Below are 26,676 nucleotides of genomic sequence, written 5' to 3' on the forward strand. Positions count from 1 at the left end.
TCCCCGTGGCCTCAGTGGGAAGACCACTTCCTGTGGGTACTCTCTTGTCTGCAGTGTCACTCTGTAGCGTGACAGACAGGAATTTGAGGCCATGGGGCTAAAATGCAAAATGTGAAGCTACAGAACTGAGACGTTATAGGTAAATCTAGGTATCTGGGGTTCAGCGGCATTTTTAGATAGAAAACTAAAAGGAAAAGGAGCAGCAGATTCCATTAAAACCAGAAGCTCTCCTGCGACATTTTCCTGGAAGACAATGAGGTGTGAAGCCACAGGTGGGGGGAGAAGATTTTAAAAATTTGTCAAAGAACATGGAGCCTTAAGATTTGGTAATAAGAAAACCATCCAGCTAAAAACAGGTCTGAAAAGATACTTCACTCAGAGGAGACATGGAGAGGGCACATGAAATAAGCCGTTTGTGATTAGGGACTTACAGACTGAAACCAGGAGACGCCACTGTTTGCTCACTAGAGAGGCTGAAGTTCAGCGCCTGTAGCGAATGTTGGCAATGATACGCAGCGTGGTCATTCGTTGCTTGGAGGAATGAAGAACTGAAGCAATTCAGAGGACAGTTTGGCAGTCAGTTACAGAACTAAGCATATTCTAACTATATATTCTACCAGTTGCACTGTTGGGTGTTTACACAAAGGAGCTGTAAACTTAATGTCAACAAAAATCTGCCCTGGATTGCCTGTAATGTTTATAGCCATTTTATTCCTAATTGCCTCAGAGTGGAAGTAGACAAGCTGTCTTTTTATAGGTAAATGGATAAACAAATATAGTATATTCACAGCATTGAATATTACTCAACAATAAAAAGAAATGAGCTATCGAATATGAAAAGATACAGAGAAATTTTAAATGTATGTTGTTAATTGAAATAAAGCAATAAGAAAAGGCTGGATGCCTTAATTTATAATTTTTATATAATTTTATTTGAATATAATTCCCTTCTTATATAATTCCAGCTGTTTGATATTCTAGAGAAAGCAGAGCCATAGAGACAGTGAAAAGATCAGTGCTGCTCAGGAGCCCAGGGCAATACAGAACGAAATGGATTATTGTGTTGAGCATGGGGACACTGATGGTGATGAAATTATCCAATCATATGGTTTGATAATGGATATAAAACATTAAATATTTGTCAAAAACCTTTAGAACATGCACCACAAAAGTGAATACCACTTGAAATGAAGGATTTAAGTATTGGTTCATCAGCTGTAAAACTGTATAACACCATGTAGATTTCAATGATGGAGGTGCTGGCATAGAGGGAGTCTGGAGACTGCATTTGTTGCTTGATCCCTTCCCAAACCCTGCAGACCTGAAGTTTATTACAAATAAAACAACAGCAACAACAAAGCCAAGCTGATTTAGAGTAAACTGTTTTTTCCTCTGTCAGTATTGAAGAGAGCGTGAATGACAGCTACATCTGGGGACTTCTTCACTACCAAGAAGGTTTCTTCCAGGCTTGTGCTTTTACAGTGGTCATAAACAGCCATGTTTTTAAGAAACATTTTTTTTTTTTTTTAAAGCTGAAACAATACAACATTCCTCTAGATTGTATATGCTCGGAATCCCAGTGTCTGTTCACTGACACAGCGAGGGCTGGCCAGGGCCACAGACTATGCATGAGGTGCGTTTCTCTAAGTCAGCTTGAGATAAACGTGGTTAATGATCGAGCTCCCTCAATTCCAGGTCAAGGTTTTAAATGGTATCTGTGACAAAACAATGCGCTCTACCACGGATCCTGTTATGAGCCAGTGTGCATGCCTGGAGGAAGTTCACCTGCCAAATGTCAGACCTGGGGAAGGCCTGGTAAGAGTTCTCCTGGTTTCTGGTGCAGAACACCAGCATTTACTAAAGCAGTAAACTGTCTTACTGTTCTTCCTGTAGTTCTGAGTAGTAGAGTAGGTTATATCTTATATTATATTGTATTAAATTATATTACATTGCATTATATTATTTCCACAGTTAGGGATTTGCTATCTTAAACTCTGTTAAAGATGGTTATCTTTCAAGGATAAAAATAAATAGTTTTAAAGCTGTACCCTCCTGTCTTAACAGATTTATTTTTAGGCCTTAGCAGTGCAAGGAAATAGAAAACATTCCACGAAGGGGAGAGATGGTCTATGCGAACAAAACAGCATCTAATCTGGAAGTCTCAGCTAGCACTTAGGATGGGCGTGAGAAGAGATCTTCCTAGGAAGATCTCAGAAATGTTCTCTCCTGTGCTCTGCCCAAGCTTTGGCCCTGAGTCTCAGCATCTGCTTTGATCCCCTCTTGGGTGGATCCTTTCAGAGGCCCTCTTGGCAGGCTCCCATCCTGTTTCCTCTTCTACCCCTTCTGTTGGCTATCCTGTTTGCCATTCTGAATGAGATTTAGGTGTCCTCCCTAGGGTCCACCTTAGTGTTTAGCTTCTTTTGGTCTGTGGATTTTAGTATGGCTCTCCTACATTTTACGGCTAATAACCTCTTATAAGTGAATGTATACCATGCATGTCTTTCTGTTTCTGGGTTACCTTGGTCAGGATGATCTTTCCTAGTTCTATCCATTTGGGGAACTGATAGAAGGAAACAGACAGGGACAGGAGTCCACAGGGAGACCAACAAAGCTAAAAAATCTGGCCCAGGTGGTCTTGCAGAGACTGCACCAACCAAGAACCAGGCATGGAGAGGACCTAGACCCCCTGCACAGATGTAGCCGACTGGCAGCCCAGTCTCCATGTGGATGTCCGAGTAAGGGGAGCAGGGGCTACCTCTGTCATGCACTCAGTTGCCTGCTCTTTGATCACTTGCCCCTGGTGATTTGGCAGTACCAGGCCACAGAGGAAGAGGATCCAGGCAGTCCTGATGAGACTTGACAAGCTATGGGCAGATGGCAGAGGAGAACTCCCCCTTTCAGTGGACTAGGGGAAGGGGACAGGGGGAAAAAGTGAAGGAGGGTAGGATTGGGAAGAGTTAAGGGAGGGAGTTTCAGTCCAGATATATAATGAATAAATTATATATTAAATGTTTGTTTCCTCCCGCATGAGGTATGGAAGAGTAAGCGCTCAGGAGGGTGCCACGGGTGACTCCTCTCAGGTCACCTAGGGGCTTAATTTGCAGAGCTGCAGAAACCCGTGTGCCTCATTGATCAGCTTAGAGCCCTTGAGTCAGAGAGCTCAGATGTGGGCTTTCGCTTAGGCCTGCTGAATGATGACCTTAGATGGTGATGCCAAGTGCCCAGTGCTGAGAGCAGTGAACTTATGTAGTGGATGCTGGGCATAGAGGAAGAGTCAGGGTCGCCAATGTATGCATTGTTGTGGAAGAGTTTAAGGCAGTCTCCTAAATAGGGGAAACAAACAAACAAACAAACAAAACCACACTGAGAACAAGCTCATATTCTCAGTGGTTAGAAGTACACTGTATTACTCGGCTTTCAGAGTGAAGGATGGATTAGCTTAGCTTCAGTCTAAACCAGGAGGAATTCCTGGATGTGATTTTTGTAGTCAGGAGTGAATTAGATCCATCCTCTGAGTAGGAGGAGATGGAATTGGCCTGTCATACCATGGAGTTATCCCAGCGACAGCTGGGGGAGGGACATACAATTCTGTAGGGCAAAGCCTATTGACTGAAGATTGAAGACCTTGAGAGGAAGATCAGGAACCTTGAGGGTTTTAGGAGTGGTGAGATTCTTTTTTGCAGAGTGGCATAGGCTACAGAGCAGAATAAGTTCACTGTAGATCCTTTTTTTCTGCGTCCCTCATTTTGTAACAGTTTAATTGGAAAAATAGGTTTGTGTTGTCAAACAGTAGAGATATTTACCTGGTAACATGGTATTTTGTCTGAGTTTGCCTAAAGGTGTGTCTTTGGAAAGCGATCCTTCCATCCTTTGGCTTTCCCTGAGACAGCAATGGCAGTTACTGCTTTGCTCCCGGTGTTGTAGTGGTTCACATGATTCACCTGCAGCCCCACTCTGCATTACAATAGGCTCCAGTAAGTAGTCCCCTGTGGACCACTGATACCAGATGGAGCCAACTGCATTGTTTCCCTGGGAGAAAGTGAAGAAGAAGAAGAGCCCTTGTTTGAAATGGCTGGCTCACTGAGCAAGTCTGAGAAAATTCCTCCGTCCTGGAGTTGTGGCAGAATCCTGTGTGCCCAGAACACACATTATAATATCAAAGAGATTGCTTGTCTGATCTTTTCTGCTGGTGCTCAGTTGTTCAGTCTCTGTCCCTTTTTTTCTCTGTGTCTGTCTGTCTCTGCCTTTCTCTCCCCACCCCCTTTGGATTGACTTTTCCTGGAGTTTTGAAAGCCTAAAGAAACCAACCAACCAACCAACAAAAAACCCACAGTGTTCCAAAGGGACTGCTCAGTGTTTGAAAGTTTATGCTTCTCTGCAGCTTTCTGTGAAAGTTGGGAGTCATGGGTTAATATGTTGGTGATTCCTTCTAGGGCATGTACATCAAATCAACCTATGATGGATTGCATGTGATTACTGGAACTACAGAAAATGTAAGTGTACATCCATGAAATGTGAGAATCCCTTTGATGCTTTAGACACATTTGACATGGCTCTAGGCTTTGGGGTTAAGTGTGTGCATGATGTTACCTGGGGTGAGAACTGAAGTGTTAGCCTCCTGTTGTGTTTATTCTGTCAGCCAGTTGGCTGCTGCCTCTTACCAGCTGTTGTCAGTTTATTGTTTAAATCACTCTGTACATGGTTCATGTGCCATGTCAGGTTTCCTTTTCTGTCTGTCTGTCTGTCTGTCTGTCTGTCTGTCTATCTATCTATCTATCTATCTATCTATCTATCTATCTATGCCTCTGCCCTTGTGCTAATTATTCCTTTTACACCATGGAGGTGTGAACCCAAAAGTACAGAAAATAACTCTCCTCTTTGTTGTCGTGAGTCACTCAGAAGAACTGGAGCTGGTAGCCATTGTATAATGTGTTTGCACATGTGCTCATGTATATGAGTGTGTGTTGTGTGGAGGATAGACGTCAAAGTTGGGCGTTTTTCTCAATTGCTCTCCACCTTATTATTTATTATTATTATTATTTTTTAGATCAGATGTCTTCTTGAACTAGGAACTCACTGATTGGCTAGAGTGGCTGGCCAGCAAGCCCCAGGATTTCTCCTGTTTCTGCCTCCCATAGCTCTAGGATTATAGGAGTGTGTCACTGTGCCTAGCTTTTTATCTGGGTGCTGGAGATCGGAACTCAGGGGCCAGGTGAACCCACTGAGCCATCTCTCCAACCTTGGGATTACTTATTATCCCATCCAACATTTCGAATTTGAGAAAAGTAGAATGAGGTAAATGTATTTGTCTTGCAGCCTGAGCTGTGGCTGGCTTTTGAATGACACTGGCATCAAGTAGGACTATTTTAGCAAACTTCATATGCTTGTGTAAAAGAAGCGTGTGTCTGAGACATGAGAGGAGGGAGTAATTCCAAAATATAGGGGGAGATTTGTCGGTCTTTTTTTTTTTCTTTTTCTTTTAACTTGGTGTAATGAAAAATGTGTGTGTAATGTTAAGTTTCATATTTGGCCTTTTGAGGAAGGTTGATGGCATGAGCTTTGATGGCATCACTTGAGGTAATGAGTAAATTTTAAATCAGTCTTGTACCACTGATAGAAAAGTAAGTGGAAGGTGATGTGTCTTTTAAGTATTCCCTGTTGGAGATAAAGGGATCTTTAAATGAGTTGATGAAGAGTGCCTACATGAGAGTGTATGTACCACAGGAGTTCAGGTGCCTACAGGTGCCAGAGGAGTCACAGCCCTGGAACTGGAGTTAGAGGTGGTTGTGAGCCACCTGATGTGAGTGCTGGGAAGTAGATCAGAGTCCACTGCAGTAGTCAGTGCTCGTAACCTCTGAGCCATCTCTCTAGCCACGGGCAGCTTTGCTTTTCATCGGGGCTTACTTCCAGTGGAATCAAACACAATCCTTTATATAATTTGCCCCACTTATTCCTATTGAATTGGTGTAGTCCCCCACAACCAGGACAAGGACAGACTCAAGTACCGCCTCATACATTGTTTTAGGGATGGAGAGACTCAGAGGATGATGATCATTTCAGTCTTTAAAGAATAAAGGTGTAAAGTCTTGTACTTTGGTGATTGTGCCATCGGGCTTGATGAGACTTGGGCCGTTCCCGATTCTCCCAGGTTTTCTGGAAGCCATGCAACTCTTTGATAAATGTGCTTGTGTGTTTCTCTCCTCTTCTGTCCCCTTTTGTTTAAAGATGAGGGTTGAGTGGGAGACTAAGCAATGCTGCCTTTGAATCAAATGAAATGTCAGGTATGAGTAATGACGTATCTTTCCCAAGTTCCTAATGGAATCATAAAGCTGGGAGACAGACCTACAGTCTCTGCATCTAGTCTGTTTCGGTGTTCCCATCCAGGACTGGGGGGAAGCCACTATGTTAAAGACTAAGGGGAAAAAACCCAGAAGCTCATTTAATTCCACATGGCAATCTACTTAAAATATTGTCCGTTGCTTTAGTCGTTCAGCATGCATTTATTAAGGGTCTGGATGGTGCCAGACCAGGGCTAAGTCTTGACGAGGTGGCTGAGGAGTCGCTATGATCTCCCTTCTCAAGGGCATAGCTGGGTGCCTTACGCTCAGGATACTGGATGTTGTGCATTTGGTTGGCAGTAGGACATGCCCGCCGCAGGCCAGGTCTTCAGCTGTCAACAGGGGTAACTGTAATTTCACAGAAGATCTCCAGATGAAGGCGAGCAGTGGCGGGCAGAGATCACCCACTGCGTTTCTAAGTCTTTGTGCTTTCACCCCGGCGTCCAGGCAGAAATGAAGCCACAGGCCCTTCTTAGCAACACCCTGCGTGTTTTCAGAGTGACCTGAGCAGTCAGGCCCCACACATCTTTCCATGGTGCTCTCTATCCGACTTCTTTTTAGATGTCTCGATCTTATTCAAGAGCCTGAAGAGCCCTCTCTGTTGCCCAGCCTCCTCCCCTTAGAGGAGGTGGGAACTGGTTGTACTTCAGAAGAGTGGGGCCATTGTCCATCAGGTCATCTTTCCTAGGGCACACGGCAACAGGCGTCGCTTTTCTGTAGTCCAGCTCACAGTGAAGATGGGCAAGAGCTCCTGACCTGGGGAACATTTTGGCATCGGGCTCTTTTATCAGTGTTCTGCCAAAACCAGCGCTGAATCACTTGATGGGACATTTGAGAAACAAAGGCACGAGGATCCTTCAGAAGGAAGTCGGCTGAGGACAGCCGTTGCTGTATTTTAAGATTGTGTGTCTGTGAACAGGGCTTCCTGGACTTGGGGTCGTTGCTTATAAAATGAAGCTTGCCTCAGATGGAGCTTCAGCTCATGAAGGTCAGGCACATGGCACTAATGAGGGTTAGCTTAACTGTGAGGTCAGCAGGGTCACACTTGACTTCAGGAGTCCGACACCCTGCTGCAGAGAGGAACATTCATTTTTAAAAAGCGGCTGAAGAGCAAGAGCCTCTGGGTTGGTGTCTTCGTCCCTGTGTTGGGCTGGTTGCTAGTCTGGGGTGAGGTACTGCTGGTTGTTATGGCAACATCTGGGATGTTTTTGAAAATATCCGGCATAGTTACCTGAGCTTTCAGCTGAGCCCTGATAAACCGGAGGCAGCGTTTCCACAGTTTAATGCTGCCTGCTAATTTCCTGTTGGACCTATCACAGCAGCTGAGTGAGAAAAATCCAGCAAGTGTGCTGTGAGTTTTGTTGCCCGTCCTCATGTTCAAAGGTGCTATTTTGCCTTCAGATAACTGTAAATTGAAGTTTCACCCACTCACATACGTTACAAAATTAAATACTCTGACCTAGATAATGTTTAATTAGAAACCAAAGGTTTGTCTTTTCCTCTCCATCATGTGATACATTTTAAACAGAAGGAGTTTTTGTCCACTTAAACAAAAATGCTGTTGTAGCTACATTTGGCTTCTTACGTCCTTTTATGGTCTTTTGTTGTTGTAAAGTAATAAGAGTGCATAATGCAGGAAGGACAAAGTGTACATTTTTAAAAAAAGATTTATTTTTGCTTTATGTGCATTGCTGTCTTTCCTGCATGTATGTCTGTGTGAAGGTGCCAGTTTCTTTGGAACTGGAGTTACAGACAGTTGTGAGGCCTGGGAATGGAACCTGGGTTCTCTGGAAGGCAGCCAGTGCTCTTAACCACTGAGACATTAACTGTCCAGCCCTACTTTTTCTTTTTTTAAATCTTTCTGTGTATATGATGTGTATATTGTATACACATGTGTGTTTGTATATGTATGTGTATGATATGGGTCTGTGGTGTGCATTTGTGTATATATACCAGTGTGCTTATATATATGTGTGTATATATACACACACACACACACACACACATATGTGTGTTTGTGTATTTCTGTGTGTATGCACATGTCACAGTGAATGTGTACATGGTGGTCAGAGGACAACTTTGAGTGACAGTCCTTGCCTTCAACCTTTGAGACAGAGTCTGTTGTTTGCCACTGAGTAGCCAGGATAGCTGGCCTGGGAGCTTGCAGAGTCCTGTCTCTGCCCTTGTCTTACTATAGGAGCACAGAACACACCCCCAACCATGTCCAGCTTCACCGAGCCCCTGGGCACCTGACCTTAGGTCCCTCTCTTACTGAGCTAGTGCTTTATCTATTGAGCCATCTTCCTGGCCCTAGATTCTTTTTTTTACTGAAGCCATGCTCATGCTTTCTTATTAAAGTCACACTTATAACCTGATAGTGAAAGAACTAGAGGCAGAAGGAGAGGCCAGACACCTAAGCCTGGTCTTTTTGTTTCTGTGTAGTCACCTGCAGACAGATCTCAGAAGATTCATGCTGGTGATGAAGTCATTCAAGTGAACCGACAGACTGTGGTGAGTTCGATATTGGGATATAATTATCTTCAGATTTAAAACTGTCCGTGTGTGTGCGTGTGTGTGCATGTGTGTGCGTGTGTGTGCGTGTGTGTGCGTGTGTGTGCGTGTGTGTGCGTGTGTGTGCGTGTGTACCTATGTACAGATGTTCGTGGAAGCCAGATTGGGGCATCAGATCTAGAACTGTAGTTCCAGGCAATTGTGAGCTACCCAACATGGGTGCTGGGAATGGAACTCCAGTTCTCTGCAAGAGCAGCTCATGCTCCTAGTGGCCGAGCCATCTCTACATACTAAAAGTATAAATAAATAAAAAACGAATTACGCTTTGCACCCAGTGGTTTCACTGAAGTAGTGCTGAGAAGAGCGTGTTTGCATTTCCCTGTTCACTCATAACCGAATGCCCTTGAGGTCATGGTTGGCTTTTCATGGCTCCCCAAGGTCGGGTGGCAGCTGAAAAACCTGGTGAGGAAGCTGAGAGAGAACCCCACCGGCGTGGTGCTGCTGCTGAAGAAGAGGCCCAGCGGCTCCTTCAACTTCACCCCTGCGCCCCTGAAGAACCTGCGGTGGAGGCCGCCTCTCGTGCAGGTATCTGGGACCATCCTAGACTGTCATCTAGCGTGGGCTGTGTCAGTGATTCTTTTAAAGTTCTAATTGAAGGCGACTGGTTTTAGGAGCTGGTTTGCCAGTCATTGTTCTCCAGTCCTGCTTTCGTGAAAATGTAAACTCTAGGTCTTTGCTGAACAACGTGGTAACCACTTGCCATATGTGACTATTTAAATAATTAAAAGGTCAGTTCCTCCACCTCACGGGCTGTGTTCCAGGTGCTGCCTATGGCTGGTACTGCCACAGCACATGATTACACAGGCAGAAGGCTCACCCTAGATCTTCTCAATTGTTTTCAACATGTTCTGTGGCTTTTTCAGAGAAGGCATGAACAAGTGTCTGCTTACCCCATGGCCAACCAAAGAAACCGTTCCACCCAAGTCTAGCAGAGTGCGATAGGACAGTTGGTTTCCGGGGTCTCCTGACTGGAGCACGGTGACTCAGAGGCAGTGCCCCAGCATGAGTGACAGCCCCCCAAAGCTGCATTCTTAGGATTCCCTGTGCGACTGGCGGCAGCTTCCTCAGCCCTCAGTGTCTCTTTTCCCCAGCCACCCTCCCCACCTGTGTAATGTTGGGGGAGGGTCTTCTGGACTTTTGTTTACTTTCTGGTTCTTAAGAGCTGCTTTTCCCTCTAGGAGGAGTGTTTCAGTTGTGGGGCAGTGGCAGTCGGCACCGAGTTCCCTACGAACAGCTTGAACCTGTTAGTGCTCCAGGCTGCGGAGATCTTAGTGCTTGGCTGAGGGTCAGGTGGGGTTAGAGAGTTTAGCTCCACACCATTGGTTAGGCGCAGTTCGGAAGCACCGGCCCACGCTGCTGTGTAAAAGGCAGACCCACTGCAGGCAGGTTTTATTACCTGCAGCCGCTGTAAGTGCCCTGAAGCCAAATATGGCGGCGCACTCCCTTAGCACCGACAGGTGGATGGATCTCTGTAAGTTCCAGGCCAGCCCCGTCTACACAATGAGTTCTGGCCCAGCCAGGGCTACAGTGTGAGACCTTGTCTCACAGAGGTCCTTAAATCTTAGGTTACATTTAGTCTGCAGAACTGCCTGGGACTTGATTTCGCACCTTGATGTGAAAGGGCAGTACTTCGATGCTGTGCATCGGAGCACTCTGTACAGACAGCAGGCATGGGCCACCGAGTGGAAGTCAGCAGGGCGGGGTGGATGGCAGAGCAAGGGGGACACATGACCTAAGTAACTTAGGTTTTAAAATGAAAGTGAGGGGACTGGGAAGGTGGCTCAGCAATTAAGAGCTCCAAGGTTCCATTCCCAGCACCCAAAAGGCAGCTCACACTGTCTCTTAGCCCCAATCCCGGTGACCCAGCACCTTCATCTGGTGTCTGTGGTCACTGTATGCATGTGGTGCATACAGAGAAAACACTCAAATACAAAGATATCGAAAGAGAATCGACACATAAGCTACATACACATTTGCTGCCCAGTGCAGCGTTTTAAAATTTGCGTGTATTGCCATTAACACATGTATGACCTCTCACACCCGTTCTCTCGGTAGTTTCAAGTGTTGTCAACACGAGACTAGACGGTGGAGAGCTGGGGAAGAGGGGCAGGGAGGGCATAGGGGATGAGTGGGGCACCTGCAGCTCGGAGGTGGGTGGCTCTGCACTGGCAGATGAGTCCTATGAGTCCTGCTCTTTAACGCTCCACACCGCAGCGGGATGCATGACCTTCAGGCAGAGGCGTGGCTCTTGCCAAGGTGAGGGCAGGAAGGAGGGGGTGGATGGAGAAAGGGCTAGTCCAGGCGTGGCCTGCTCTGTGGGACAGAGGGTCCAGGGTAATCAGGCAGCTGCGGGTCTGCTGGCTCCTCTTAGGAGCAGTAGCTTTGTCTGCTGAGGGCCTTTTCTTTTCTTTTTTTTTAAGAAGGATTTCTATGGGCTTTTGGCAGCCAATATCTCTAGAATCTGAGGATTGAGATCTCAGCATGAGGGCTCTGGGTTGGCCTCACAGCTTCTCATGCAAAGAATATCTCAAAACCTCTGGAGCCAAGGATGGCAGATAAAGTTGGGTTGGTCATTGGGCTAAGGTAGTAGCAGAGGTTGGGTACCAGGTAGAGGGCATGGACTTCGTCCTCAGGTGGCAGGGTGACACCTGGTTTTATATTCTTATCTGTGTTAGTTTGCTAGGGTTGCTATAACAAAGTTCTACAGGCTGAGTGATTGGGGTTCAAGGTCAAGGTAACTGCAGGGTTGGGCTCATCTAAGACCTTATTCTCTGGCTTGGAAATAGCCACCTTTTCTCTGTCTTCACATGGTCCTCCCTCTGTGTCTTCATCTTTTACAGATACGGTCGGACCGAGCACGCCCTAATTCCTCATTTTAACTTGATTACCTCTTTAAAGATGTAATGTCGAAATACAGTTTTTCTGAGGTACCATGTCAGGGGTTACGGGACCCCAGTATAGGAATTTTGAAGGGGCGTGGTTCAGCTCATGACAGTATCAAGACACAAGAAACATCGTGTAGGAGGCTACTGTGTCGGTGCAGGTGTAAACTGAGGCAGTTCTCAGCGTGTGATGAGGTGCTTCCTATGAAGGACTGATGAGCTGGGAGGCCTTGGAGAGGAGGCCTTGCTCGAGTCCCCAAGGAGCACTGCGTGGGTTCACACCCCAGTTCTGCCATGCATCATCTATGAGTTTTGGTATTCTGTCTCCTAAGCATCACTTTCATCATTATGGCTGTTGAGTATTAGAGAAGGCTCTGGGGTAAGCGTGGGGGGGGGAGGGAGCAGATTTCAAGCATGGTGGGGTACTTGGCAAAAATGAGGTGGCCGGTGCGGTGAGTATGGCAGTCTGAGGTGGCGGAAGGAAAACCCTCACAGATGTGCTCAGATCACGGGACAGTTAAATATAAACAGGCTGGCTCATCCCTTGACGTCTGGACATAGCCTTTGGAAGTACTCACTTCCATTCTCCTCTTCCCTGCTGTGCAGCTTGGAGGGGAGGAGCTGGGCAGACACACTTCATTTTGTTCCTGACCCAGGGAGGTAGCCACCACGAAGATGCAGAAGCTGCTCTGCAGCTCGGCTACCGAGTGCTCTTGCGATGGTCCAGGCTGTCTTCAGAGTGTAAATGCTGGTAGAGGAGATGTAGGCTTGCTCAGCTCCTGACCCTGGGCGTTTCTCTGCCTCAGTCTTCAGTGTTCATGTGCCTGGGTCCTCAACATTCCTGGGAGGGACGTCATCTGATCCTCCTCAATGCCATCAGAGTTGTCCTTTCCCATGAAAGAAGTTCATTCTGTTTTAAGGCTGTATACTAACAAACAGAAGTCATCGTTTTTGTTGGAATTTGGGGATGGGGAAGTGTTATGGGAATGCTGTAAAATACTGTGGCTCACAGGATTTTGAGGATCTGGATCAGATATTGATTTATTGACTGTCAGTGAATTCCATATTGAAATGAATTTAGGGCTTGGGTTGGGATACTATGTTAAAAGATTAGACAGATTCTATGCCTCGGGGCCATTGTGTCCCTTCTGAATGTACCTGTCACTCTGATTCTCTTGGTGGCCATAGTTCTGTCCAAAACAGCTGTTGAGTCCTTCATGTTGTATCCATCACAACCTGAGGTCAAAAAGGGAGTGCTTCCTTCCCTCACAACGTCTCGCGTGGACTTATTGGCCTTCATCAGTGGGTCCTGTACTCACTGTGAGGTCCTACCTGGTCCTTTCCTAACTGGACCTGTTTGGTTAGTGTCATTGTTAGCTGGTGGAAGAAGTAAGATAGAAGGTCTCAGTACGGGGTTTTAGAACTTAAGTTCTTTCTTCATGTGTAAGGCTTGCACAAGCCAGCCAGCATGGATTTCCCAGCTCATCAAGTCTCAGCACTATCTGATGAGCCGTGGGCAACTGAGGGCTGCTGGGAGAGGGAGAGTCAGTTTTTTTCAGGGATGTGGGCGCCAACAGGCCACCTACCCAGGCTCCAGCAGGTGGTCCCTCACCAACCACATACATACAGGCAATACTAAGTGGCCATAAAGTTAGAGGCAGACTGACAGGGAGGGAGAGGGACGGAAATGACAAGAATTTGAGATGTAAAAGAGGACAAGGGTAAGAGAGGCGTGGATTGGGTCTAAACATGTACATGTTGGAATATTTAGTGAAAATGTAAGTCCCTTAAGGTCTGTAATGTAATTAGTGGTAAGGTAAAGACTTAATTTTAAAGATCAACTTGTACATGAGTGTTTGTACTGTGGATACGCATTGCTAAATTCAGCAGAGTGAGTTGTACATTTGCTGTGTAGCCAGCATGTCCTCTGCCCTTCATGTATGCGAGCTCAGTTTCACAGCCGCCCAGCTGGATACTGTTCTTATTCCCATCGGTTCTCGTCTTAGAGCTGAGACACATAGATGCTGAGAGACTGCCTCAGCAGTACACAGCTAACCAGAAGACTAGCCAGGTTCACACCCAGAGCCCAAGGCCACACTTGCCATTAGCAGGGCACAGCTGCGTGCTTCTCTCAGCAAGAAGGACTGTTAGTGTCAGGTGTACGGAGGGAGGAGGAAACTGAGGCATGGGTTTTCAGGTGGCTTCCTACACCTCTGGGGTTCTGAAGGCAATTCTGGGTTGCTTGCCTCATGGGAGCATAGGCGCTGAGCACCGTTAGCAGCCATGAGTGTGGAGGTGAGCTCTGCCTCTGCTTGTTTGGGGCCTGGCTCTGTTGGGCGGGGGCAGAGTACACCAAGAGCAATCTCCACGCTGAACTCTGTTTTCTTATTCCTTCATCTCCTTGCAGACCTCACCGCCGCCCACCACGACCCAGTCCCCAGAGAGCACCATGGATGCCTCCCTGAAGAAGGAGAAGCCAGCCATCCTGGACCTGTACATTCCTCCCCCTCCTGCTGTTCCCTACTCTCCCCGGTAGGTTCGCCTGGCTCACGGGGTGGAACATGTGGTCACGGTGGCGTGGTCACTTTAAATAAGGAGATCTGACTCGCAGTGCGGAGCTTCAGGGCCGGGGCTCACCTCATGGGGCTTGAAAGTTATACATTTGGTAAGGGGCCTTTAAGAAAAGAATGCCAGCGGATCTTTCTTGTGAAAAATTTATGTCTATGCTTTTGGGGCCTTGGAAGGGCCAGTTTGGGGATCCCTGTAGCTTAAGTTATGTGAGCTTCAAGATAAATTCATTTGTATAGAAGATGCTAAAAGTATTCGTGTGAGTCATTAAAGTTGTAGCCTGATTTTACCCAGAGAGATGTATATACATGAACACGCACACATACATAAATGCAAACATAAACATAAACCCAGGCATAGACACATGCACACATATACATGCACACACATATGCAAATACACAGGCATACATACGTACAGGCACACACATACATGCACATCATACATGTACATTGACACAAATATAGGCACACAGACAAGCACACAGACACATAGAGACACATACATATCCATACATACATATACACAGACTCAACGCTCAAACACACACAGACACCATGGAACTCTGAAGAACTGTGATGTGATAAGACTTGAAATGTCTGCACAAGGCGTGTGTGACCCTGTCACCAGCTCTTGCTTTGTGTCTCACCTGTGATGTGGTGTAGTGGAGGGAGGACATGGTGATGGAGGCGTGTGACCCAGGCTTACCCATGTGGGCCCCACACTGACATATGCCAAGGACAGAGGATGTCCTTTTATTCAGAATACACTGCATGAGGGGCCAGCTTACCCCTTGGCACAAAGCAGACTTCCTCCAGTACTGCAGTGTTGCACTCACTGGTCAAACACAAACGCAAAGTCGTCTGTGTCACAGGCACCGTCGGAAGAGCCTTCGTTGTAGGGAATGTGCCTGGCTCATTTCTCTTTAGTTACCGGAGATATCTGTAACTCCTGTGTTTCTTGCCTGGGGACTGGGAAGCTGCCCTGTGGCTTCATCTGTTACTCAGGATAAGTGACAGCATACAGAGATCTACCTCTGGTGTGGCGAGCAGAGGCATCTGGTAACAGGTGGCCTTTCCCCCGAGTCACAGGGTCCCGTGGCACAGAGCACATGGGGACCCCAGAACCTCACAGGTCAAGGTGTGGGTCATTGCATCAGGAAGTGTAGGGGGCATACCCTTCAGCCCCCAAGCCCTAGTGTTCTCTGGGCGTCGGTGAGAGCATCACAGGCGTACTGGCAAGACCGGGGCCATGCACATAGGAAGGAAGGGAGTTGAGATACACACGGCTGTGCGTACACCCAAAGGCCACCCATGAGCGCCTTCTCTGCAGTGTGAGAAATGGCAGGGGTTTCAGATAAACAAGTGAGGAGTCCTGGAAGTTTGTTCATGAGAGATTATAGGGCGGGTTTAACGCGTAGAATACAGATTCTGAGAAGGTGAGGGGATGTGGGTAGCAGGCTCTTCTGGGGATGCCACTCAACAAACAGGCTTCATGACCCTCCTTGTTCTGTGTTTGCCCACCTGTCTTCTACCGATTGCCTCACAAAGCTTGCCAAGAGCAAAGAGAGGAAGTTGTTCACCCGGGAACCTGGGCTCAGGTGAAAACTGAGTTCTGCTCTAGTGAAACTTGGGTAAGATTAGGGTGGGACCGCTGATTAACTTAGTTTTGAGTGCTGAAAGAATTTTCAAACCTAACAATTCTGATGCACGTGAAGAGCCTCTTTGCTGGATCCAGACAGCGGTCCTGCTCTTGGCGCCAGAAAAATGGGGGCAGAGTAGCTCACAGTCATCTGTGTACTTTTGTGCGAGGAGATTCACCCCATAGGGCAGAACGCGGGCAAAGCAAGAGCTGTGTTTTCAGGGGTGTGTTTGTTCTATGTAGACGTACACAGGCAGAAGGCTGTGTTTGCTCGGACCTGACATGCTCATGGCATTGGCTTTTCAGCAGGGGGTCTGTATGTACTTAAAGAGACAGCGAGTTGAATAAAGCAGTGCTTTTGCTCTAGTGGAAAGGAGCTGAAAGTCGTGTGCGCCACGGCAGCCGGGCTCCTGTTGTTCATTATTCAGCGAGAGAGCAGCTGCGTGAGCGAGCTAACCACCGCACGCTGTCTTCCAGGGATGAGAACGGGAGCTTTGCCTATGGAGGACCCAGCAAGGGTAAACAGCCATGGTCAGGGCGCAAGGGCTCTGAGTCCCCCAACTCCTTCCTGGACCAGGAGAGCCAAAGACGCAGATTTACCATTGCAGATTCCGACCAGCTGCCCGGATATTCGGTGGGAACCAACGTTCTGCCCACAAAAATGAGAGGGAAGACGCCGTCCTATGGTGAGAGCAGTGTGCTCCTGCCCCGCTGTTTCCTTTTACTTTGTCCACGCCCCTTCCTTATTTGGAACTCTGGCATGAACTTGGCAGACCCTGAAGGTGATCTGAGGAAAACATAAACCTCAATGAAATTCTAAGCATGAGCCGTTTATTCGTCTGGCTAAAGCAAAGCCTTGTTGAGTCATTGCTCTGCCTGGCATCAAAGCCCAGCTGGGTGAGCTCACGTTACAGCTTTAGCTCTGGCGTTGGAGCCTCAAGGACTCTGCGGTAGCATGCCACTATCCTGATTGCTTTTGCTGTCAACCTGGGTCTTGAAAATAGTCTTATTTTAAAATTTGTCACTGCTTGCCGCTTCTTCTATGTGAGTGGGCATAGTTGGGACCTAGGCTGTAAGAGAAGGGAGGGACTGCCTAACCCTGCCTCACTGTCTGGTCTCTTTGAAGGAAAACCCCGGCCTCTGTCCATGCCTGCAGACGGAAGCTGGATGGGGATTGTGGACCCTTTTGCTAGACGTCAAGGCCATGGGAGGAAAGGTATGCTTCATCTAAGTAAACCGAAAGTGTTGGAAGGCATCAGTGGACTCGGGCCTCCGGTGTTCTATCCCCGAAGCCTGTCGTTAGTCACTCAGGCCTGCTGAGGGGTGCTACAATACAGCTTGGCTCCAGGATGGAAACACTGTATCTTCCTATTTAGCAATTGTGAATCTAGTCAGCATTGTGGCTTTTTAAAGGGCTTTGGACACAATGATCCACTTTTTAAATATGACTTTTTTTTTACACTCCATAGTTGATGAACAGACAAGTCCTCTTTAAATTATTAAAGCATACTTACTGTCTGAAAATTATTTTTAATTCACCCCATGATTGGCTACTACTTAATTATACCAATCTCGAAAAAAATATTTTAAAATGTTTTTATATGCTGGACACTGTTGTGTGTGCCTTTAATCCTAATGCTTGGGAGGCACAGACAGGCAGATCTCTTGAGTTTGGGCTAGCCTGGTCTACAGAGTGAGTTCCTGGCCGGCCAGATAGGCTCAGATTATCAACATTGGGTGGAAATTATAACATTACTTTTGTAATGTTGAAGCAGAGAACAGGTGAGAGAGAAGTTAAGATGGGCTTTGGGCGGTGAAAGAAAGAGCAGAATTAGCTGAAAACCTTCAAGTGAGGAACTCCCGGCACCCTCTGGGTAGCTCTTGTCACCTGTGTACTTGGTTCACCTGGATTAGACCAGCACAGCAGAGGATGCCAGTCTATGGTTTCAGATGCTTGTACCGCACAGAGGACGCGTATGTAAAGCGTGTGCAGCAGGCAGCAGGTGGCAGGCCTGGCCTTGTTTAGATTTAAAACACCTACATCTTCTCTGCTGATCCCCAAGAGTGGATCTAGACTGCCCTCCTTCACACACGGAGAAGTGGAGTGGCGGGATCCGGGCTTAGGAGAACTTGCTGAACTTGCTTCAGCACAGGCTGCTTAGGAAATAAACCAGCAGAGTCCTGGGATGGAGCCCTCGCCCTCCGGATGTGTTACACTCAGTGGTTTTAACCTATTCGGAATTGCCCACCAGTCACCACAGTGTCATTCCAGAACATTCCCATCTCCCCATACATTGATCTGTACCTGGCAGTGCCCACACCAGACTCCACCTTCCTCAGCCCCCAGGTAATCGCTGGCCCACAAATTTGCCACTTTTGTAAACAGACATACACAGTACATGACTTTTTTTTTTTTTATAGTAGCAGACGATATTTCTCAGACTTGAGCAAGGTACAGACTGGCAGTGAGAATATATCAGGGTAAAAAGATTTTGGTTAGAAGAGCTGGGAGACAGAAGGCTTTCATTAGGAACTTCCTGATCAACAGCAGCAATTTTAATCACAATGTCTGCCACCCAGGGACACATCTGAGAGTTCCTTTGTACAGCTGTTTCCTTCTCAGTCTGAAGCATTTGAATTTAACAAGTCTTTACTTCTAGCAAAGAAACTCTGATAGTTAGAACCGTTACATACTGGCTTTCCCTCTTAAGTGAAGTTTCTTTTTAAATCTCTGCTGTTTTATCATATATATTTTTTATTATTTTAAACATTTTTTAAATTTAAATATATTTTGATCATATTCTTTCCTTCTCCAGAGTTTTTCCAGATCCTCTCCTCCTTCCCACCCACCCAACTTTAAATTCTTTCTCAAAACAACAGAAACCCAGTACAATAACAAAACCTTCCACAACCAAGAGAATAAAACCACAGTCAAAATGGAAAAACAAAGCAAGACAATAGCAAACTATAATCAAATAAAAGATTGTGGAGTCCATTATGTGTTGGTCAACTGTTCCTGAACATTTGACCTATCCTGGACTGGTTATTATAGCCAGTGTCATTCTATTGAAAAAACACTGATTTACTGTTTCTCAGCAGGTATAAGTGACAATTCAGATGTTAACCTTTATTCTAGTGGCAGGGTTTCATTCATTATTCATTCACCCCTCACACGTGTGAGAATAACAAAATAAAATATAAGATTAAGAAATCCAATCCCTTGAAGTTGGCCTAACAGTAGAAACTAACAATATTAAAAAGAGCCCAAGAGAAGGCACAAAAACCTGAGGGCCATTCATTTGCACGCTCAGGAACCCCATAAAAACACTAAACTAGAAGCCGTAAACCCAGTGTAGACCTTTTCATGCTGCTTCCATCTTTCTGAGTTCATACTCACTTTGCTCATGTTGACTTAGAAGACCTTGTTTTCTTGGGGTTCTCTGTCCCCTCTGGCTCTTACATGCTTTTAGCTTCCTCTCTGTAGAGTTCCCTGAGCTCTGGGGAGGGATTTGATGGAGACACAGCACTTAGTGTTAAGGTGTTCCAAGTCCCCTGCTCTCTCTGCAGTGTCTGCTGGGGGTGTCTGTATTTGTCCCCATCTGCTCCAGGAGGAAGCCTCTGATGATGGTTGAACTGAGCAGAATGTCGTTAGGGATCATTTTATCCTATCTGCGGAAGCAGGGATAGAGACACATCCCTGACTGGTTTCTTATTTTAAGTGGAGTTATGAAAGTATAAAGGTAAAAGGTTCTGGGGCTAGTTCTGCTGTACCACTGAGTTACCTCTTGGGGTGCCAAAGGAGCCTGAATATAATGGCCACTTCCTGTCACATGACTGAAAAACTTGACAGAAACAACTTTAGAGAGAAGTGTTTATTGGGCACAGTTTCAGCTCTGGGTGTGGCAGGAGGAGCGGGAGGTGGAAACTGTTTTCATGGTGATAGACCTGGAGCTGGGCTGTACCCCTCAAGAGCATACCAGTAATGACCTTCTGCCAGCCAGGCCCCACTTCCCAAGGCTCCCATGGTCCCTCAAAGCAGAACCACCAGCCAGGGCACCAGTACTAAGAGCGCAAGCCCCTGGGGAACGTTGCACAGCCTTCCAGCCCTGTCTTCCCCAGGCTCATTTCTACCTTACCATACGCAAGGCATCTGTGTCAGCCACATCTTCGTAGTTCCTTCCAGCATTGTCAGAGAGTTCTGAGATTCAGGGACGACTCTTAGCTGTCAGCCCCTGCTGAAATCAAAAGGGAAATCATACCTTCAGTATGATTCAAATGCATACTTTTAGTATGCAGTTGCCCTGATTGGACCCCAGTTGCAGCAACCTCTGCGTACTAGAAAAACATTACCCTAGGCGGCCCCTTTCCTGTTAGGGCGCCTTGGAGGCAAGCTAGCTTTCTTAAAGTTGTGTGGGGTATGTGCATGTGTAAGTACATAGGTAGAAGAGCTCATGTTGCGATCAGAAGACGGCTTTGAGGAGCTGGTCTCTTCCTTCCACCAGGTGGCTTTCAGGGATTGAACTGGTGCCACTTATCAGTCCTGAGTGCCTTTACTGGGGAAGTCCATGTCCCTTGAGAAATTCTCCTGGGAACTCATCGTCCTAGTGCACAGTGCATGGCTTTTTCTGGTTCTCTTCTAATGACCAGAAGACTGTCTGCAGTTGCGAACACGCTCCTCATGAGCTTGAATGCTATCAACCTTCCGACAGCATTCTGCACTTTGAACTCCCACCCAAATCACCTGTTAGGGGACTTTGCTAGCCCACGTTTCCAGACTCTTCTACATTCTTCCTGAAAACCGGTTCCAAACACCTAAGAAACGCAGGGCAAGTTCTAGTCAGAGATGACACCACTTCTCTGGTCCAGATTTTCTGTGTATGTTGCTTTTTTTGTTGTTGTTGGTGTGACAAAAATACCTGATGGAAGCAACTGAAGGGAGACGGAATGGAAGGGATTCAGCCCATCACAGCTGGGGAGGCACGGCAGAGAGACTCCATCTGTGGGGGAGTGTGAGGTGGTGGAGTTGGACTGACAGATCAGTAGCAGCAGGAATGGGGAGCAGGTTGCCTCGGAGGACCACCCGTTGTGAGCTGCATCTGCCGGCCAGGAGTGTCCCCCTAAAGTCTGCACAGGCTCCCAGACCAGTGCAGCTGCTGAGGAGACACAGTACATGAGTGGAAAAGTGTTGGAATTTCTGATGGAACCGTAGCACTGATAGCGAACCTCCACGGTTCTCTTTGCAAACACCGCCGCGGCGGACCAAGCCATTGGCAGGGCAGAAGGCTGGGGATGTGTTTACTTGCAGCGAGGTGTTAGGTCTGGGGTTCTCCCTCTGATCCACTCCTGTGCTTTGTCTGGAAATAGGGGAAGACGCCCTCTGCCGGTACTTCAGCAACGAGCGGATCACACCCATCATAGAAGAAAGTGCCTCTTCCATGCGCTTCTCCAGAGCCGCGGCTGAGCGGCACCTGGTGCGCGGGGCGGACTATATACGAGGGAGCAGGTGCTACATCAACTCTGATCTGCACAGCAGCGCCACCATTCCGTTCCAGGAGGAAGGGCCCAGGAAGAAATCGGCCTCCACGTCAGCTAAGGCGTCCTCCGGGGAGCCGTCACTGCTGGTCAGCTGGCTCACTCGCCTCAAGCTGTTGACTCACTGAGGCTGCCCCCCCAGCCTCCTGCCTGTCTCCTGCTAGCCAGTGCCTTCTTCCTCGGTGGACGGCAGCTCCAGACTCCACCGACAGTGCTTCACGGCGACCTTACTCCATTCCAGTTTGTTTTCTAAGGTTGTACGCTGCCGTTCCTGGAATTTTGAAGTCTGACAGAGGGCGTGGAATCCAGAGGATCTTGGGTGCTCCTCGTGGAGGCAGAAGGAAGGACAGACACGGCAGAGCCTGTTTATTTTCACCTCCCCATTGTGGGAACACGGAGACATGCTCTGTAAAGTGTGTGTTGGCCAGACAAATTAATGTCAGGAACTGGCAGAAATTTTCACTTTCGTTTTCTTGGGCAGCGGGGACTAAGTTTAATGGCTTTTGTCACATAGATGTGTTGGTTTGCGGCCCGGCTTCTGTATCTGAAAAAGCCGAAGGAGCAAAACTTCTGTTTTGACTTTTAAGCCTATAGACCATATTTATAACTGTGGCAGCAGTGTCTGCAGAGGGCGATGTGATGTGTAAGGCTCTCTGGAGCAGGGCTTACCTGTAGCTCGGCTGTTACACGTGCCTAGCCCCTCTTCTGTAACAGCCTCCATGTGGGTGTGCCGGTACACACACTCGCGAGCACGTTCTGATGGGGCTTGGTATATGCACAGAAGTGCGTGCTTTTCGAGAGAGATGTGTTGTTTCATTGAGGAAGAGAAGCAGTAAGATTTGCTGAGAGCCAAAGTGTGTTATTCAGGAAAATGAAGCGACAAGGTTTAGGATTACAAAACATTGGTCAGTTTGTACCGTTGACATGTTTGATGTCCGTCTTCTAGGGGAAAAAGCCTACGGTCCTTCCCAGGTGAACACATTTTTGCTAATAAGAAGTGTGTTGAAAAGCCTTATGGGCACTAATTTTCAATTAGCATCAGGTATTTTGAAAACGTGTGTCTGGATATTAACTCTTGTTTAAACCGAATGTACAATATTTTGCTAGAATGAAAAAGTCCTATCTTGTTAATTTAAGTGTTTTAAATAGAGTTGTATATTTTTCTTACTCTTAGTCACATGTAATTGAAATATTTCTGTTTTGCGCCGTATATGAAACCCAAGAAAAAGAGCATTCAAAGTTGTTTTCAGATTTACCAGTGACCACTCTGGGCATTGCCAGCGTGAGCACTCATATTAAAAGCCGAAATAAATCCTCCCAAGCATTGTGGGATTTTATGAATTTGTGGTAGTGGAGCTGAAGAAGCAGACATAAATGGAAATATTTCCAAGTATTCTTAGGTAGAACTGTAGTCCGGCCCTGTAGACTCTCCCACAGTACTGGGAGATCAGGCAGGTCCACTGACCTGCCTGAAATGCAGGTCACAAGGGGATCGCTGGACTTGGTAAGCCCCACCCCCTTCTTAAATGTGTCTGGTGGTGTCAAGTGACCCAGCAGCCACTTTCGTTTCGTGTCATTGGAGGGTCACATTGTTACGGTGATTAGGTTCATATGGGCATCTTCCCATCAGTGTCTAGGGGTCTTTGAGAAGCTAATATCCTGGGTGTGGGGTCCCCTATGATGCCACAAACAGGGCTAGAAGAGGCTTGTGTGGTGATTCATCTGGCAAATATCCCACAGCATGGAGGCAGAGTGTAGGAAAGGGCCAGCGGAGGAAAGGAAGGAGCTACGTGCAAGGAGAGCTGGCCCCTGCTGGTTTCCTGGCCTGAGTTGGCTCTGTGCCCAGACACCATGCTTGCTTTCATTCCCGGATCCAGAGGAGGGTTCTCCGTGTTATAGTCCCACTGCTTAAGGGTGTGCAGAGCTCCGATGCCATGCTTAGTGGGGAGGTCTCTCTGATGCCATGCTTCGTAGGGAGGTCTCTCTGATGCCATGCTTTGTGGGGAGATCTCTTGTCTGTGCAGACAGTGTCTCTTCTAGGTGGAATGTTGGTCCCAAGAACAGATTCTCAGAACTCAGACTTCGCTCTCTGCAGTGCAGCTCATTATTACAGCAGATGGTGCCTCCTGCACTCTTCCTGGAAGCTCTGTAGGAAGTCCAGGGAGACTTCTGGCTTCCTCCACAGCCTCCGCAATTTGTTTCTTCTTTGTGCTTTTAATCTGTTTTTTTTTTTAATGTGAATTATGTTTGAAAACACTATTTCTGCTAAAATATTTTGTAAGCCTCTACTTTTGAAATATATAACAATAGCTAATAATAATTAATCACAGTGGGGCTGGGAGGATGGCTCTCTGCAGGAGGAAAGCACTGGAGTTTGGATCCTGGGTCCCAACTCAGGTCCTTGCGGAGTGATGACTAGTTCCAGCACTCTGATAAAGATGAGGGATTCTGGGAGCAGGCTGCAGGGCTAGACTAGCTGGAGTCTGCGAGGTCTGGGTTCAGGGAGAGGTCATCCCTCAGTGTGTAAGGCGGGGAGGGCACCCAGTGTCAGCTTCTAATCTTCACGTGCACGTATGATGTGAAAACATGCATACATATAACAGAAAAATAATTTCTTCAAAATGAACGGAAACCCCTGGGCTCAACAGTTACCCCATTCAGTGGTGCGAATGGTTGAACATAGAAAGATGAAGGATGACATAGCAACTTATTGGTGACTTCCTAGTCCTGTCAAACCCAACCCGACACCGCCCCCTTTCTTAAGAAATTTTCTTTTGTTTTAAAAATTTAAAACTATTTTATTTTGTCTTACTGAAAACACTAAGTGTGTTTGAGTATATTCTCCTCTCCTTAGTCCTTTCAGATCCTCTCCTTGCCACACCCAACTTGAAGCTCTTTCTCGAAAAACAAAACCCAATACAAAAACAAAAGCTACAAACTAAGAAAATAAACTAAAAACACATCCAAAAAACAAAAGCAAACTCGGAAACAAATCCAACCCACCATACTGTAATGAAATAAAAGTGTGCGTGTACACCCCCCCAAGCCTGTGGAGTCCACTGTGTTTGCCAACTACCTCTGAACATGAGGCCTGCCCTGCAGTGGTTGATATGCTCAGTGTCATTCTACTGGAGAAAACGGATTTTCCCTCTCCCAGCAAGTCTAAATGACTCATTCATTCATTCATTTAAAAAATATATAACAAAATAAGATAATACAAAAACTATCACATCAAAGTTGGAGAAGACAAAGAACAGAAGGAAAAGTGCCCGAGAGAAGGCACAAAAATCAGAGAACCCACTTATTCACACACTCAGGAATCCATAAAAACAAACTGGAAGCCATTCTAAATTCACAGAAGATTGGTGCAGACCCCACAGTACTTCAGTCTCTGGGTTTGTATGACCTTTGCAAATACCGATTTAGACTTAGAGGGTCTTGTTTTCTTGGTGTCCTCCTTGTTTTATAACCACTACAATCACTAAATGAAGAATCATGGATGATAAAAGATACACACTTAAATCATTTGGGAGGTAGTATACAATATATTACAGCTGAAATGTTAAGAGATCAATGACACACACACACGGAATAAAGTCGTCAGGGGGCCTGGAGATAGGGATCAGAAAGTAAGAGGACTGGGGTGCTCTTTCAGAGGACCTGGGCTCTGTTCTCAGCACCCACATGGTCACTCAGAACCATCTGTCACTGTTCTTAGAGACTCTGATGCCCTCTTCTGCCCACCTTGGCTGCTGCATGCATGTGGTACACAGACATGCACACACACTTGTACACATAAATTTTTTTTAAGAAAATTATGTAGCTATAAATGAAGCTCAGTCAAGGCTTGCTATATTGGCTATTTAATATGAGGTGCCTGAATAATGTCAGCAATTCAATTTTCTGAAATGTGGAGGATTCCAGACAAAGTTCTTCAAAGCATGTCTATGACAACATCATACAGAGCTAACTGTCCCTGGCACTGCTCCAAGGAACGTCTTTGTGAGTTGAGTACCATGGTCATTTCCGTTTTTCATCCGAGGGAACTATCCAAGAATGTGCCACTGATAGCGGCAGAGCTGCTATGAAACTCAAGATGGCGTGGCGCCAGAATCCTCACTCAGCATCGCCACTATGCGAGTGTACTTCAGTGTACTGAATAACTGCATTCCTGAAAAGCCCAAAGCACCTTAAGCCCGAGATAAGAGTCCTCTGTGCACTGCCACAGAAAAATGAAGTCACAGACTCAGACTCAGTTGTGAATTGGATTTGCAATGAAATAAGTATTCAGAAGGCAGCTGCAAGTTGTGCTGCAGGACTAGATCTTTATTGTGAAGGGCCTGAGCTGTTGGCTGCCTGCAGCATTCATGATCCCCACCTGGTAAATGCAAGTAGTCACAGTTGTATTTGGGAAGATTGCTTCTAGGAAGCAGAGCCACTCGTTTCAGAGCAAATGCTTTGAAGGAACTCCTGTGTTGCCATTAATTAGTGTTTCACTTGATGTGTTCGTCCATTTCGCATCTGCTGTTTTCTGTATATTTTTTTTCTCTACTCAAACTAATGTTTATCTTCTGTTTTGTGGACTTTTTGTTTTAATTTTACTTCACCTCCTAAAACAATGCACTTAAACACACTCAACTGGTGAATTTACATAGATACAATCTTTCACCCCTGTTTTAGGGTTTCTGTTGCTGTGAAGAGGCACCATGACCACAGCAACTCTTATAAAGGAAAACCTTTAATTGGGGCTCACTTACAGCTCACAGGTTTAGTCTGTTGTCAGCCTGGTAGGAAGCATGGTGGGATGCTGGAGAGTTCTATATTCAGAGCAGCAGACAGCAGGAAGAGAGAGTGACACACTGAGCCTGGCTTGAGTGTCTGAGACCTCAGTGCACACCTCCAGTGACATGCTTCATTCAAGAAAGCCACATTTCCTAATAGTGCCTTGCCCTATGGGCCTACCCATGGGAGCCATTTTCTCTCAAACCACCATAACCCCCAAGAGTTTGAGGGAGTAAATATCTTTGTTTAAAAGTTTGAATATTACCAGCAATGGAGAAACCTCCTGCCTTTTGTCAACCTGGGGTAGAGATGTAGGCCTAGCTTAGATAGTTCACCTGCTGCATATGTGTTTCATTTGCACA

The 26,676-nt window shown here is 46.5% G+C and overlaps 1 protein-coding gene across 3 annotated transcripts in view; it reads left to right on the top strand.

The window, feature by feature from the left end:
• Positions 1–22,873, top strand: part of Cnksr3 (CNKSR family member 3) — an 86,612-nt gene extending 63,739 nt beyond the window's left edge. For 2 of the 3 annotated variants that reach the window (XM_060373277.1, XM_021648890.2), the window contains 8 exons: positions 1,696–1,815; positions 4,434–4,493; positions 8,781–8,849; positions 9,288–9,434; positions 14,199–14,323; positions 16,478–16,686; positions 17,127–17,216; positions 21,365–22,873. In XM_060373277.1, the coding sequence (XP_060229260.1) occupies positions 1,696–1,815; positions 4,434–4,493; positions 8,781–8,849; positions 9,288–9,434; positions 14,199–14,323; positions 16,478–16,686; positions 17,127–17,216; positions 21,365–21,660 (1,116 nt within the window). In that variant the 3' untranslated portion in view covers positions 21,661–22,873. The remainder of the gene's footprint in view (positions 1–1,695; positions 1,816–4,433; positions 4,494–8,780; positions 8,850–9,287; positions 9,435–14,198; positions 14,324–16,477; positions 16,687–17,126; positions 17,217–21,364) is intronic. The other variant, XM_060373279.1, reaches the window with a different exon arrangement.
• The last annotated feature ends 3,803 nt before the right edge of the window (positions 22,874–26,676 follow it).

This window comes from Meriones unguiculatus, chromosome 20 (genome assembly GCF_030254825.1).
Source record: "Meriones unguiculatus strain TT.TT164.6M chromosome 20, Bangor_MerUng_6.1, whole genome shotgun sequence".
In the NCBI taxonomy this organism is placed as follows: Eukaryota; Metazoa; Chordata; class Mammalia; order Rodentia; family Muridae; genus Meriones; species Meriones unguiculatus.